General features: G+C 37.6%; 1 protein-coding gene across 28 annotated transcripts in view; it reads right to left on the bottom strand.

The window, feature by feature from the left end:
* Positions 1-16,686, bottom strand: part of LMO7 (LIM domain 7) — a 309,870-nt gene that overhangs the window by 15,984 nt on the left and 277,200 nt on the right. For 11 of the 28 annotated variants that reach the window (XM_077973778.1, XM_077973782.1, XM_077973799.1 and 8 more), the window contains 10 exons: positions 9,907-10,021; positions 8,696-8,857; positions 7,740-7,927; positions 6,624-6,684; positions 4,896-4,952; positions 2,984-3,009; positions 2,597-2,701; positions 1,902-1,994; positions 1,133-1,488; positions 167-232 (listed from right to left, as the gene is read on the bottom strand). In XM_077973778.1, the coding sequence (XP_077829904.1) occupies positions 167-232; positions 1,133-1,488; positions 1,902-1,994; positions 2,597-2,701; positions 2,984-3,009; positions 4,896-4,952; positions 6,624-6,684; positions 7,740-7,927; positions 8,696-8,857; positions 9,907-10,021 (1,229 nt within the window). The remainder of the gene's footprint in view (positions 1-166; positions 233-1,132; positions 1,489-1,901; positions 1,995-2,596; positions 2,702-2,983; positions 3,010-4,895; positions 4,953-6,623; positions 6,685-7,739; positions 7,928-8,695; positions 8,858-9,906; positions 10,022-16,686) is intronic. The other 17 variants (XM_077973779.1, XM_015121212.3, XM_015121222.3 and 14 more) reach the window with 3 other exon arrangements.

Below are 16,686 nucleotides of genomic sequence, written 5' to 3'. Positions count from 1 at the left end.
GTTACACAGCAAAAGCTAACTGATACAAAGATCAACCAGCAATTCCTCTTTATATCCCACAAATGACAAAGGGCTAAAGTAGTTCTACAAATCATCGATGCAAGTGCTGGAATATTATATGAAGCCAATGATCATCAATTAAATTACAATAACGTGCTCTACATACCTGTCATTAGGAAGAAAACCTGAAGATGCTTCTTCTCTCTTTGGTATATCATAGGAATCAATAGGCCTAAAAGATAGAAAACGATTTTGTAGTCAAAATATTAGACTTTAAGCCCTTCCCTGAGTTTAAGAAAAGGGTATCAAAATAATGTCATTCTAGCCTCTTTATGCAAATGGTCTTTGGGTTAAAAACTAAACATACAAAGGTATTTCAATGAATAACCACAGAAAATAGATCCCCTATTGCCAACAGACATTTGCAAGCCATTCATTCACTCGTTCATTCTACAAATACATATTAAGTGCCCACCATATTCCAGTACCACTCCAAGAATGGGCTACAGAAGTACACAAAACAAACTTACTGACTTTATAGCACTTACATCTTACTGCGGCAGGCAGGCCAACAGATAAACAAATAAATGCATAATATAAAATAAGTTAAGAGTACACAGAGAGAAGGACTGAGAAGGGGCCTGTATTTTAAATCGGGTATTCTAGAAAGTCCAAGGAGGTGATGTGTGAGCAGAGACTAGAAGAAAATGAGAACACAAGACACACAAACATTCAGTGACTTCTCCAAGCAGATGGACTAGAAAATACACAAGTCCTTGGGTATTTTCAAGGAAGAAACAGGAGGCCAGTGTGGCTGGAATAGAGTGGGTAAGGGGAAGAGTGGAGGTACTACAAGGTAATGTAGCTCATGGCAGCCTTCTAGGCCTTGGCAAGGATGCTGGATGGGGTTCTGATGTGACACGAATTGACTTGGAGGGTTCTGGGTGGGGAAGCAAGATGACATGGCAGGGTTTATGATTTAAAGGTTCTCTTTGGTGGCTTGTATTCACTTGTGTGGAGAATGGGTGGTAGGAAACAGGAAGAGCAAGGGAGTGCCTTTGAAGTGGGGAATGGATACAGCTGAGCCAAGCTACTCTAACAGCCTCTGTGCCCTCTGGCTGTGGGGACAAACCTCCTATACTGGTATATTCTGACTGACGTTTCCCGCTCTATCTCTGCCTGGTGCTTCTGCTCCTCCGCAGGGCGCTTCTGCTCCTCAGTCTCAGCCTGAAGCCGCTTCTGCTCTTGCTCTTCCTGAAGCTCTTGCTCCCGTTTCCTCTCTCTCTCAATAACAAGCTGATCCTGCGGCTTCTTTCCTTGGTCCTCATGAACAACTTCCTCTTGTGGCTGTCTCCTGTCCTCTTCTCCTGCTCGGGTTCCTTCCCTGTCTGAAGACTTGGACCCTTCACTCCAGGTAGCTTCCCAGGTGGCAGGAGAGGGCTCCCGTGTGGTCACAGACATGCTGTTTGAGCTTAGGACCATCAGTTCCTAGGTGACCAGTGAAAAAAGAAATCCATCTAAATCTGTTTATTTCTGTAATTTCATATAGACACATATATATTCAGTTTTAGATGCTACTAACTATAGTTGGCCCAGGACTCCACTCAAAAAAACATGTTAAGAGTTCTACCACTAAAAAAGCTACACATGTAACTTAGATGAGGAAGATGCACTGAAGTTCTATTAACATAATTTGTTAATGATGTACTACAAAAACTAGGAGAAAGGCTGAAACATCCAAGCAAAATTCTAACAAATCAGAGCTCATTGTATTTTTCAAAGAGCTACATAGGTGAACATATGGTCAAAGGTGGAGAAAAATGAAGTGTCTCCTGCTTCTCAGCTAATCTCACCAACAAGGTAAAGAGAAGAAAAACTATACAGGCATGTTCTAACACTACCTCATCCAAGTACTTGGAATTCTCTCTCTCTGCCTCCTGTTTGGCCCTTTGCCACTCTTCCCTCAGTTTCTCCTGCTCACGTTGATATTTTTCCTGTAAGAAAATATGACACACATTAATCCAATAGATTAACTCTTCACATTAGGAATCTTCTTTATTAACACTTCTATGATCTCTAAACCTTCAACCTCAAACCTTTAAAGACCATGATTTTATTTTCACAAGCCAATCAGATTTTGGTCCCTATAGTAGAAAAGAGCATATATTGAATTAAAAATGTGGACGCTGGGGTTAAAAGGTAGACACTGAGAATTAAACCCCCATCCACCCTTTACCATGGCTGTAATTCATGAAAGACTCTAGCAAACTGTAAGGACTCTGCAATGGACCTAGCAACAGTTTGTGGGAACCAAGTCATCACAAAGTCCATGCACTTCACACCTGCTAAGTGAGTGCCCTTCATACTCTACAAAAACACACATGGGGGTTAATAAATAATGATTTTTAAAGGATGACTCTGGAAATCTTCAAAATGGAAAAGTAATTGTTTTATGGAAAATATGCTACAGACAAAAATATTTGTTGTTGTGAAACTGTTGAGTTTAAAATTAGTTTCTCAATACTGGTTGACACAGACTGGAGAAAAGCCGTGAAATCCAACCTAGTTCCTACCCGTCCACGTGAGCCAGAGCTACCTGCAGTAGGCGGTCCTGCTCCTTCTGCCACCTCTCCTGCCGCTTCCGCTCCTCCTCTTGATCCCACACCCAGCGACTCGGGGCACTGATGGTTGGAACTGGAAGCTAACCAGTTATCAGAGAAGAGAAGCAAATAGAGAACATAACTTCATTAAGTCATCTACTGAACCACTTTTGCACACATAAATTATTCATATCACAGTTTGCTTAAACTGTACCAAGGGAGAGCTGGCTTGGCTCTGAATTTTAAAATAAGTTTTTCAACTTAGAAGGATAACTCTCTGATAAATTCTTATGCAACCTAAAATCATGGTAAGCACGCTACTGTGTACTAATTCAGTCCCACCAAGTTCGTCTTATTCAAAATGACAAATGAATGCTACTTACATCAGGAACCACCGAATCAGAGCTTCCTGTGTTGCAGCACATGGGCAAGGAAGAAAAATATACAATATAAGTCTTCATTTCTATGAAATAATTCCTTTCAGAAACTTCTATCATTAGCTGTCTCTATGCCAGTATACTAAGTGACAATGTTTTTTTAAACAATAGTCAGTAAATCCTTTTTTCTCCAGGTGTAACAGTTCCATCTGTTACTCATGTTTCAAATTCAAAGTTAGTAAAAGGAAGATATAGATGCCAAAATAAACCCTAGCTGTAGGTATTAGAGTAGGATCAATGGATAGTTCTGAAGAAACCTCAGAGTTCTTTTACTAATAAATTGGACAGCATCTCATAGTTTTGCCTAACAGGCCAAAAAAAAAAAAAAGGAATTTCAAATGTTACATCTACCAAATCCCAATTTTTTACTTGCCACTACTCAATTACAACATGACAGCTGCAAGTCACATTTTTCAAGTCTTCTTACTAATGAGCCACTTTCATAAGCAAGTCACCGCAACAAACATGTTCAAGAAACATTTCCTTTTTCTACTCCTATTATTTGAAACACACGTATTCAAACTTCATATGTAAACTTATGGGTACAGTCTTATTCTTTTTATTCTTAGGGGACCTACATAAGTATACCTTTACTAGAACAATGATTATTTAAAAAGTAAAACTTCAGAAAATACACTCTCATACAGTACTTTTAAACGTTCTTAAAACCTCAGCTGTCAAATTATTCACATACAATTTTTTACAGAAAATTGCTTTGAAACCTAGAAAAATATTCTTCCCTACAATAGCCTGTTGAAGAAAAATGGGAGAAAATTAGAACAGAGAAGGAAAAGGAATTGCTTTATTTTAGCCAGTTTTAGGAAGGAGTATCATACTGTTTCAATTAAATAGCCATAGAAAAAAATAGGAATTTTATTTTAAAATATAAATCAAAAACACTAAGGATACTGACACAAATAGACTCGCATAGTTGGTAAGGTATTTCTGTTTATGGTCAAAACCAGACCTTCATCCAAAGGAAGGACATTAGGTGATTAACACAAAATACACAAACCCGGTAAGCACTGCGTTATAAGGCACATTTGCAAACATGTTAATAATCTTAAAAGTAAGAAACAGTAACATTTTAGATGGCAACAGCACAATATCCTTTGACCACCGCATCTCAAATGTTGACTATTACTTTTAAGTTCTTAGTAGCAAAACAGAGCTTGAACAGCATTCATGTGACAGAGCATTAGGCAAAGGTGGCACAGGAGCAAATGTCACATGCACAGCACATTGTGAGGCCCTGCCCAAGTACACCAACACGGAGAATCTCAAAATGCACGTTTTCAGATGCAACCAAAATGTATTTAATTTGAATTTACTTCAAAGTCAACAGAGCAGTCAAATCAACACTCCAAAGCCACCATACCATAGCAAAAATAACTCTTCTTTATTAAGAGTGTTTTCCACAACCAAAAACAAGTCAGAGTTTTTAAAAACTTGGCCAATTGCATGTTGGTGTAATCTAATATTATGCAATTTGTAGGAAGCAGTAAGGCTTAAATGAAATTCCTCATTTCTTACTGTTATCCAGTGGAAACAAGTGTGTGTTTAAGAGCATCTACCCCTCTTTTTTTTTTTTTTTTTTTACAAAGTTAAAAAAAAAAAAAGTAAAACCTTTATAGAGGTATACAAAGGACACACAGAGACCCATTACCACAGAGGTAGACCCATGAACTGTAAGTAAAGCCTGATGACCCTAGGGAAAGAATGGAAATGGGTTATGTTGCTTGGTCATAATGACAGACAAATTGAAGAGGCTCAGTGCCCAGCACCACAGACCGTGAGGAAGAGTGGAGAGGGAGAACAATTCCATGAAAGTGCATGAATTGTTAGCTTTGTGGTTTACCTTGTTCAAAAAATTGTGATCGCCTTTTTAAGTTTTTCAAAGAAATGGATTCAGATGCTAGTTGAAAAAAAAATAAACACTATGTCATTCATTTTTATTTCTCACCACTGGTAAATCAAACGATACTTGATATAGCTTTCCAATCTGTGCAATATTATTTTAAAAGATCACAAAACTGATAGCCATAGAAAATACAGATTATCTCAAGGCACAGGGACACACAATTTTAGTAGCCTACACTACATTCAAATTAGTAGAAGGAACAAATATTTTTATTAATAAACTTTAGCATATAGCATCAGAGTTTCACAGCTATGAAAAGCCAAGTATCATCTTCCATGCTAGATCACGCCGTTTTAGGGAAAAGGAAATTAATATTTTTTTGCTTAGGTTAAACAATCCATAATCTTGTCTACTACATGGAAAACTGTCTATAACAAACAGTTTTCACAATACTTATGAATAAGAAGTTAAAAGTAATGGGGAAGAAAACAAAAAAGATGATACCCAAAGAAAGATCAAAGAAAACCAAACACTAAAGTTACAACCATCTTCTAACTAGAATTTTTTGACCTAGTTTTCAAGATCTGGTAGCTACTAATATTAAGTAAAGCAAATGGAGTTCTGCCAAGAAAACAAAAGGAAAACATTCTGACTTCTCCCACAGATCTGTCACAAGACTATGGCATAAAATCTACATACGATTATTACTTGATACTAGTTAGTGCTTGCTTATCTAAACAAAACCTTCCAATGACAGGGCCCATGTATAGTTCTCTAGTCATAGAAGAGCTAGATGTCTGATCAGCTATCTCACCTGACTCACTGCAGAATAGGACCCGGTGCTTTACATGTAACATCACGGAGAAAAATAAGCAAAGTTTGCTTTAAATACTCTTTTGATAAAGAATGCAACTGAAAACAAAATATAGTCACTTTTATCTATCAGAAATGAAATACAAAGTTAAATAATTGATAAGGAAAGGGAAATTTATATATTTAGGTTGGCTTTAAGATAAAGTATTATAAACTGTCAATGTAGAGTTAAAGCCACTGAAGCACTGTGAAAACCCAGTCCCATTCTTGGCAGTCTAGGTTCACAGTAGAAGCAGTCTCATCTTCTTTGGGTTTCTTCCCCTGCCTATATGACCGGATCTATTCTTATTTTTCTGTGCCCAAGGAATAGCACACGATGTATGGTAGCTAAATTATTTCTGGATGGGCAGAAGAAGAAACACGGAGATAACTCCAAAATTTCTCTAGATATTTTGCCTTCTTTTTCATTACAAATGGGTACATCTGCTAATGACTTTATTGCCACTGGCATTTCCCTCTTACGGCTAACTGCCTCCAAGCTTGTCCCTTTCACAACAAGAAAGAAAGGAAACTTCATTCATAGTTCCAAGCTTAACTAAGATTCCCTTTGCCAGCATACCATAGCAAGAAAGCTGACTCGGGAAGAACCAGTCTTTCTTATTTGACTTAGGCATGCAGGCACTCAAAGCTCCGGAACACGCTGCCAAAGTTTTGTTTGCAGTGCCTGAACAATTCAGCACGGGAACTGAATGCCCTTCCACCTGGCTGCAATTGGATCTGCGTGCTAACCTTTTAGTTTCAACTTGCAGTAGACCAGTTTTTCTTTCACTCACAGATACTAATTTTTATAACAGCAGAACTTGAGTGCTATGTCTTTTCCTGTATAATGTGAGTTATAATGGTGATATTTACCTTTTGATTCAAAAGCATTGCTTTCATCATGAATTCCATTGATTTCTTTGGATTCAATATTCTGGAAAGGGTAAAAATGCTAGTTAATATTCTCTCCAGTTGGACTTTGGACTTAAATAATGCATTTCACATTACTGAAATATATATTTTAACAAGATGAGTTTCTCGGGATATTGATGCATTCCTTACAGCCTTTTACATGTGGTAGAAACTTAAGTTTTTTCATTATATTTCAATATTTGTGGCAGAATTAATGACCAGCTGCAGGCATGGATGATTTTAAGTTTAATCAATCGTTAATTTTCCAATAAATAAAATCAGCCAGATAATCATTAGTCCATTTGGCTTATATTTATGAGTACACAAAACTGTCATATAGGATTCTCAAACATTTAAACATTTCTTACACAATATAGTAAGATCTCCTTATTAAATAAAAGGAGTTACCTTGAGATGATAATAGCACAATCTAAGGAGTATAAGTGCATAATATTTGGTTGAAATTTAAATTTAATTATTAATTTAGATGAACAATTTGTATCATAAATAGAAACCACATTACTTCAAAGTCTATAGGAAAAAGTACTGCTTTGACACTTAAAAATTTTTCTACATTATATTTTTGATCAAATTAATGAAACTGATTATCTCTTAACCACATATGTAAGTCTACCCACCAAATTCACCTACACAAAAACTAAAAACGCTTCATGAAGTTTTCCATTACACCCCACTATTACATTTATTTGCCAGTAAAGACTAGGGAACACATAAAGAAGTCATAGTTTATAATTTTATGTAATTGCTACTTCACGCTCACAAACATCTGAGAGGTGGGTCTAATACTGAAAGATTGGTGGAAAACACCTGCAAAACAACATTCTGGGATCTTTTGATTTTACCATTATATAACTCACAACTACTCTATGAGGAATGCCTATGGTTTTCAAAAATCTATTTTACTGTATCTCTTTACTATAATTTACGTTGTTCAATCATTTACATTTTACAGGTAGTATCAAAATTGTACAAACAAAAGAAATTATTTTCTTCCATACACAATTCTAACAACTGCTTTGCTCCACACCAGTACTTCCTACTTCTCCAAATACTCACAGAACTCTGAAGGCTTTCGGAGAAATCGGTTGTTATAGATAGATTTGAAGACTTTTCTGAGTTGTAAATTCCAGAAGTTGCATCAATCCACTTTGTCTCAGGTGAACCTATAATTTTGGTAGCCATACTGGTGAGATTGAGGGTTTTATGCCGTATAAATGGCAGGGAAGGTTGGTCTTTGCCCCAGTCTGATTGGCATATGAAGATCAAATGAGTACACATAGATGTTGAAGTGGAAAGAATAAAGTCATTGAATGCACATATATAAAAAAAAATCTACATATACAAGACAAACAAATCAGGCAGTATGTGAAATAAATCAAGAGTTTAGGGCTTTTTACCAACAGACCACCTTCCCAAAACACAAGAGTTAAATCACGTTAGTAATGAAAAAACTAGCAAATTTGCTGAATCTTTCCCAGAAACCAGGATATATATTTTATTTTGATATCATAAGTTGGTAGGTCTGTGGAGGCTTAATGCCCTTTCCCATCCAGCCTCTATAATTAAGAAACACATTAATGGAATACACATTGAAAGTTCTTTGAGAATAAACAGGAATATGACCTACCAAGCTCTCTCTCTTATACCAATATGGTTATGATGCTGCAGATAAAGTTAAATCATAGCATAGTTCTTAATACTCAGTATTATTATAAATAACTCCTGGATGCAGATACATTTGTCTTCAATTGATATTTGCATTCAATAAAACCAGTACATGAATCAGTCAATAAATACTGTAGAATTCAGTAAATTTGCTAGTGAAAAGTCCAGACAGAATATTCAAAGGAGTAGGGTTCAAGATTTGTCACGATGTAGCTACAAAATACCTTTAATGCCAAAACATAAGTAAAGTGAAAAAATAAAAAGTTATTAAAGCAAATTGTTAGAACCACTTGCCAAGGGCCAGGTCCCAATTCCAAATGCCAGACATGGTGGTAACACAAACTCACCAGCCTTTCCATAGCGCCTCACATCCATCACTAGGTGTCCAGTTTCTTGAGCCTTAGCCATGGCTTCCTCCCACTCTTTTGAATCCTTATATGAAAACTTGGTGTTGTTAATAGCAATAATTTCATCATCTACTTGTAGCTGAGAAAATTCTGCTGGGCTACCTAAAAATACAAAATAAATTAATCAATTGGGGCAAAAATCCCACATGTTCTATTAGTTGCTGCTTTGAGCTTAAGAAAAATGACTCTGAATTTTAAGTAACCATTTCTCTCTTTTTCAGGTGGAGAAGGGTCACTATTTTTTTAATATCAAATATCTGAGTACAACATACAAAGCATTAGAGGTGTTTTTTGAAGTTCTATAGAATGCATCTTCATTAAAGGAAAAATGATAAACTAATGTATTCAATAAGACTTCTTATTAACCTCCCAAGGACAAAAAATTTAAGTTACTCTTAAATTTGAAATATGAAATATACTGCATTTTAATTGAGCCTCCAAATCAGATACATTCTGGAATGGAGCAGAAGATAACACAGCTATTTAAAACTGCTTAAAATTACTCCATAACTAAAATACCATTATCTAATTAAGGCAATCTTAAGATGTAAAAGAACTAACTGGTGTTAACATGCAATTTTATATAGCTAAAATATGTAAAAAATAAAAAATAAAAGTAAAAATAAAGGAACTCCTCTTTTTAATTTTAGGCTTTGTAATGTTTTGAAGAAAGTTCCCGGGCTTGACATGGTATAGACCTGGACCGGGGAGGGGTAATCCTTTTACAGAAGTCCTGAAGCATCCTGAAGACTTCATGGGCAATCAGTATATTAGAACCCTCAAAAAAAATCAACGTATTAAATAGCACATATACATTTACTACAAAGCATGGCTGATCGTGGAAAGTTCTTTCTGAATCTTTACTTAAGTGCTGTTTGTTAGCATTTCCAAATATAAAGTCCAAAATGGACAAAATCTGTAAAATCACAAAGACTTTCAAAACTAAAATTAATTACTCAAGGAGAATAAACAATATGGAATTTGGAACCCCAATAATCTCAGGAAAGAGGATGTATTTTCTGGCCTTATGGTTGCATTTTTCACAGGTTTTCTTCTCCTATATCAAATACGCTAATTTCTGTGGTCCCCAACCCCACAATGAAAGATGAAAAAGGAGAAGAAAATTCAGTAGAGCTAAATATATCATTTACCTGCTTCAACTGATGCTACGAAGATCCCAGGAATATCCCATTTTATTGTAAACCCAAAGTCAAGACTCTTCCCAGGCGTCTGGTTTATGCTGATTCTCATATCACTGAACTGATCCTGAAAACAAAACATGAAACCTGGTATCCAGTGTCTCTGGCACCCACATGGAGGAAAGTCTATCCATGAAAGGAGGGAGGCTGCACGCTAGGTATACTTGAATCATTTCATGATAAACTAGAAGCTTCATTCTTTCTTCCTTGGGTTGGTAAAACTTTCATTTATATAAATAGCACCGGGTTTATTATTTTTCTGCTAAAATAAGGAAAATCTTATTGTTATTACATGTTTTTCTTCATATTAATACTTTAAATTGGTTGGCCATGGATAAGCTTAGGTTTCTGCCCACTGTACAATTGAGTCTAACTTACAGGCCACACCATTTATTCACTGCTCAGGAATAAAATACAGTGATTTAAATCATTTATTTGAAAAGGACCACCATACTTTTAAAAACCTACTCCCAATACTTGGCATATTTTCTGAATAACTTCAAGTGGTTCACAGACACATAATTTAGCCTCCAGTGGCATCCATCTAGGACTGGTACCACTCCCTCGTGGGCATGTGAAGTTCGGCAAGGTATTTTGCTTGCCCAAATGCCACATGAAGATTTAGTGTTAAAGGCATAGCTGCTATACATGCTGCAAAATGCAGAACTATGTCACCTGTAAGGAATTACTCCCTAAGATACCAAGAGTGTCCCTATTGACACATTCTGAGCTACAGTCCATGACTTCTTCAAAATAACATCAGCTCATAAGCCCCCAAATAACCTCTTGGACTAAAGGTATAATTATTCCCATTGCTATCACTATACTACACTACAAATCCTAAATTCCAGGGAACTTAAATTATTTTCTAAACCAAATGTTTCAAGTTTTATAGTATACTATGTCTGTGCAAACCTTAATTTCTCTTGTAATTTACATATTTTGTTTTGAGGAAGCAACAAATAGATTTTAATATGAATTTATGAGACCAGTGTTTCAGCTTTGTTTCCTAATCACAAAAAAACTTAGACTTACCTGTTACAATTCTTCCTAAACCTGTTTTTACTTTCCAGGAAAAGACCTACCAATTCTCCATTTTAACTTGGCAGTTAAACCTAACCCAGGAACCAACTGGGCAATTCATAAAGCTTTCTGCCTAAGGTTTTTTACCCATAAAACAAGTAGCAATATTCTGAGAAATATTAGGATAGTACGTACTATGGTGTGGATGTGATTTGTCGCCACCAAAACTCATGTTAAAATTTAATTGCCAATGTGGTGGTGCTGGAAAGTGTTACCTTTAACAGGTGTTTGGGTCATGAAGGATCTGCCCTCATGAAGGAATGAATGCAGTCTCATGGGAGTAAGTTCTCACTCTAGCAGGACTGAATTAGTTACCACAAGAGCAGGTTGTTATAAAGTGAGGTTGCCTTGTGTTGGGTCTCTGCACACACCATTTGCCTATCTGCTTTTCCACCATGTTGTGACACAGCACATGGTGCTCACCTGAAGCCAAGCAGATGTTGGTGCCATGCTCTTGGACTTTCCAGCCACCAGAACCATGAGCCAACTAAACCTCCTCTTTTCTTTATAAATTACTCAGTCTCAGGTATTCTGTTATAGCAACATTAAATGGACTAAGTACACAAGAATTTGAAGGAAGGCACTGAATAAACAAAGGATCAAGAATTCACTACTCTATATGGACAAGCAGAAGTATTATGACATTTCATTCAACCATTTGACATACATTTATTGTTTACTCTGTATAAAAAAAAACACAATACTTAGCACTTTGGGAAATAAAGATAAATTAGGGATGGTTCTTGCTCTCAAAAACGAATTGTTGATTTTTCAGTGGGTATGTGATTTTTAGCTTTCAGCAGAAATCTCTTTGTAAAGCAGTTTAAACATGGAAATGCAGATGTAGTCATAATACTTGTTAATAACCACCTGATGAATGCCAATCTGAAGAATATAATAAAATTCTGCTAAGAATAGCAAAAACTACTGGTTGGTTCTACTCCTCAGCCTAAACCACCATACACTTAAGTTAGAGATGACTCGGTGAAAATGAGTGGTCATCTTCACCACACTTACAAAAAAAAATCTGACTTAGAGCCAATTAAAGTGCAGAATCTATTTGCTATATAAGTAAGACAGACAAAGAGACAAATCATGGGTTACACATTCAAAACACTGATGTTTTATAGCTTGAAGAATAAAAGACAGGATGGAGTCTTAATAAACACTCTCAAACTACATAAAGAATATGTTGTGGGAGATGGCAAGTGAACATTATCCTTTTCTACCAAATATAGGATCACAGAGAATGAGCTTAAGCCCTAGAGGAAAATGTCTCACTGTTATATTAGATTGGAAATACTATCTCATGAAGGATTGTACTTACCTCAGAAATAAAGAAATCACTATTTAAACATCTTAAATATTAATAAAAGGGCAGATAACCTCCTCCTCTTTGAAAGAGTTAACAGGAAGGACAGCGTCCCTGTGGCTACAGCCAGGCAAAATGTTGTGTCAGTCCTTGAGACACAATACAGGCAAAGAGGAGAGGACCACATGGGCAATTACAGGTGCATATCTGTCATTAACCAGGTGACGACAGGCATGTCACTGGGCCTGGTAAAGCCTTCTCTTTCATAAAAATACTGCTTTTTAATTTTGGTTTTAAGTAGCCTACTTTCAAATCAAAGTCTTACGCAGACCACCTCTTTCCAAACCACTATACAGAAAGGATTAAAGTGGGTGGCCGTGGTTTCAAAGTAAGAGTTCCAGAGCCCCACTTGTGTAGCCTTCCCCTCACGGCAGTCTCGAGGCATCTATGTCCAATCCCAAGTTCTTATAGCAAATTATTCCTGAAACTTCTTGCAAGTGAACATATCTATAATTACATTCAAGTATAAATTGTTCAACAGTGATTTCAGGAAGGATTTCAACTTCCTTATTTTTCCTTGCAAGGTATATGCCAAGTGAGTATCCTACAAAGAATCCAAGCTTCAGAAGATAATGATGACAGAATCATCTTTGAACTGGATGGAACAGGAATATAAATTATTGGGGGAAACCTAGATTCCTGAAGACTGATAATGAAATATCCAAGTGGTTTCAGTTGTTCATGCCAGAAAAGATAAGGCAGTTGTCTACTATCATCTCAGCATATAAGATAAAAAATTTCCCTCAAATTAGGTATAACTTGAGCAGACATATCCACTGAAAGTTCAGATTGCCCCAACAACTGTCAGACTGATGAAACAGAAGTACAAGACTCTACATTTTTAAACAAAAACATGAGGAGGTTCTGGAGTCCCAATGGTAACTCTTATTTCTGCTAAATCTGTTGAATTAAGATTTTCATGTCAACATAGATAGAATTTAAAAAAAAAAAAAAAAAACAGGGCCAATCTTAACAACAAATCGAAAAGCTACACTTCTCGAATTTTTCCTATTAGACAAATGTGTTAAGGAAAGCCTACTTAGTTGATAAAGTTAACCTTAAAGTAAATCTGGACTGTAAAATCAGGAATATCAGAGGAAATCTATAATCTTTGAATCTGTGTACATATAGTTCTTTAGTGTCTTTCTTTCTGAGTCTTACTGGAATGAGAAAATGAAGTGAGTAGCCCTCAAATCTTGGTCTTCCTCTATAAATCCTTCTCCATCTCTCCTTCCTTCATCCCACTGTGGCAGGTAGTGTTTCTATAATACACCCACCACTGTCCTCATCCCATTCCAAGATTATCTTCTACCTACCAAATAACATCTTGAGTCTTCAACCCTCCAGGCACTGCCCACTATTCTTGCTTTCTAGGAAACAGTCTTCGAAAGTCACCTATTATCTTGCTTTCTCCAGCCTTTTTTCCCATGTCTCTTGCCACTTCTCAGTTTCATTAGCATGTTCCCCTTTTTTCTCTTCTTTTCATTGTGTTATTTGTTCCTTAGTCTCCAACCTCTCTGACTACATGCTTTTGTGAGCAACCTCATTCACTGCCATGCCTCCGATGTCTAAGTCCAACAATTCAAAAATTGAACTCATTATCTTCCTCCCAAACCTGTTCTTGCGCCTCTTGTTTTTCATATTTTGGTTAATTGCATCAATAGCTCATCAGGTGCCCAAGTTAGAAACACTGGATTCTTTTGGGGCCTCTTTCTCCTTCTTTCCCCTAACTGTTCCCCAGTCGAATGCCACACAACAAATCCCTGTACCCCTACCCTCCACCATACATATTTGCATTTTACAAGGTTCTGTCAAGTCCACAATCCATCTTGAATCATCCCATCTTTGCCACCCTCCCTTGTGTTATCATCTTGGTTCAGGCCATGATCTCCCCTAAACTCCTGTGGTTACCCCTCCTAAGTGGCTCTCTTGCCTCCAGTCCTTATTTTGTTCATTGTCCACACAGCTGCCAGAACTTTAGTTATAGAACACGCTATTATATCACACTCCATTTTTAAATTGCTGGTAGCTCCTTACTGCCCTACTTGGAAGATTTCAAACTCTACATTTCAGTTCTGGGAAGTTTCAATAAACATGTAATACCACCTTTCCTCAAAATGGTTTCAAGGATGATTTTATCTTTATGGACCAAAAGACATTTCAGTTCCCGGTAGCTCTAAAATTCTAAAGACACAGCAAAGTTCAAATAAGTCAAAATGTGGTCTCTTAACTATACATAAGGCAGTCCTCAAACGCAAGCCTGTCGTATTTCAAAAAACTTTAACATCAGATAAATTACAGTTGTGGTGTAGGCATTTCACCAGCCTGGGGCAGGTTACATAACTTTCAAATCTCATGTACTTCACTGGTAAAAATGGGATAATACACCTACTTTGCAGGGTTATTGAGATGATTAAATGAAACATTTAAAAGGTGTCAAGGCACACATGACTGATGCCCAGTAATGGCCTTCTTTTTCTTTTTCCAATGGAAGCAAATGTTAAACATAATACACATGCTGGCTAAGCAGTTTCTGGATCAATTAAAGAAAATCCCATTTAATTCTCACATACTTAGCTCTAAAGCCAAGAAAATTCGGTCAGCATTCAGCAAACATGTACAGATGCAGGCACTGCACTGACAGTAAGAAAGGTAGGGTTGTATTCTACCCTCGTGGAGAGCAGGTCCTAGTGAAGGTGAGAAGCAAGCAAAATGCACAGTATGAAGCTATGATAAGGGAAGTTCTGGCTACTATATCCAAAGGGGCAGTAATCAGGGTTGAGATCAGGAAATGGACATGCAGAAAGCTTCCTTTCTTCCATACGTGTCATCCCATTTGGGGGTTACTGCCTTAAAAAGTCTGGAGCAGAGGTTCTAGAAAGAAGATTTGTAGAGGGCTTAAAAATATAGAGCTCTGAGGCCGGGCGCGGTGGCTCATGCCTGTAATCCCAGCACTTTGGGAGGCCGAGGTGGGCAGATCACAAGGTCAGGAAATCGAGACCATCCTGGTTAACACGGTGAAACCCCGTCTCTACTAAAAATACAAAAAAATTAGCCAGGCATGGCAGCAGGTGCCTGTAGTCCCAGCTGCTGGGGAAGCTGAGGCAGCAGAATGGCATGAACCTGGGAGGCAGAGCTTGCAGTGAGCTGAGATCACGCCACTGCACTCCAGCCTGGGTGACAAAGCAAGACTCCATCTCAAAAAAAAAAAAATAGAGCTCTGAAAGGACAGAAAATAAAACAGAAACTTGTAAGCAAGACCAACTTTGGGGAGAATCATGAAAACCACATCTGCATGGCAGATGGAAGGGGATGAAGGACCTCAGGGGTCACACTCCCTCTTCCCTGTCTGGGGTCACCTCCAGAATGAGTCTGGCAGCCCAGATTGGCAAGAAAGGTAGAGAAAAAAGCAAAACCACAAGAAAAGAAATGGGGCAAAAAGAACAGCAAGGGACAAACCCCCCAGCTCAGCTATGAGGATGAAAAGGAAATTCCTATCGGCAGATTTTAAATAAGACCATATTGGCCGGGCGCGGTGGCTCAAGCCTGTAATCCCAGCACTTTGGGAGGCCGAGACGGGCGGATCACGAGGTCAGGAGTTCGAGACCATCCTGGCTAACACGGTGAAACCCCATCTCTACTAAAAAAAAAAAATACAAAAAACTAGCCGGGCGAGGTGGCGGGCGCCTGTAGTCCCGGCTACTCGGGAGGCTGAGGCAGGAGAATGGCGTAAAAACCCGGGAGGCAGAGCTTGCAGTGAGCTGAGATCCGGCCACTGCACTCCAGCCTGGGTGACACAGCGAGACTCCGTCTCAAAAAAAAAAAAAAAAAAAAAAAAAAAAGACCATATTAAGTTCTTCCCTTCATTATGATTTTTCTACTTTATGGCACGCAGCAACTTAGCTTTCCTAAAATAACTCTAGGGAACACCATAGTGCTTACATTCCTTCATCTTAAAATTCCCACACTAAAGAACCAATAAGGACTCTCTAGATTACCTGCCGGATCAAGTTCATACTTCAGCCTAGTAATCAAGGCTTTGAATGCAGTTCAAGTCAGTAAAACTTAAGGGTCAATTACGTGTAAGAATGTACAAAGAATACCAGTGAAGAAGGAACAGGTAACTACATGGAACAAGGAAGAATTCAGTGAGTGAAACTTTTCAAGGGTAAGAAGTTTGATTCCAATGGGGGAGGGGTGATATCTTGATTCAAGAATGAAGTGGTCCTCCTGGGCTTTTGAGGAACAATAGGACCTCAAAAGGCAGAGATGTGGGA

This window comes from Macaca mulatta, chromosome 17 (assembly GCF_049350105.2).
Source record: "Macaca mulatta isolate MMU2019108-1 chromosome 17, T2T-MMU8v2.0, whole genome shotgun sequence".
Taxonomy (NCBI): domain Eukaryota; kingdom Metazoa; phylum Chordata; class Mammalia; order Primates; family Cercopithecidae; genus Macaca; species Macaca mulatta.
Note: the sequence above shows the minus strand (reverse complement) of the source record. Positions and strands in the feature narration are given on the sequence as shown.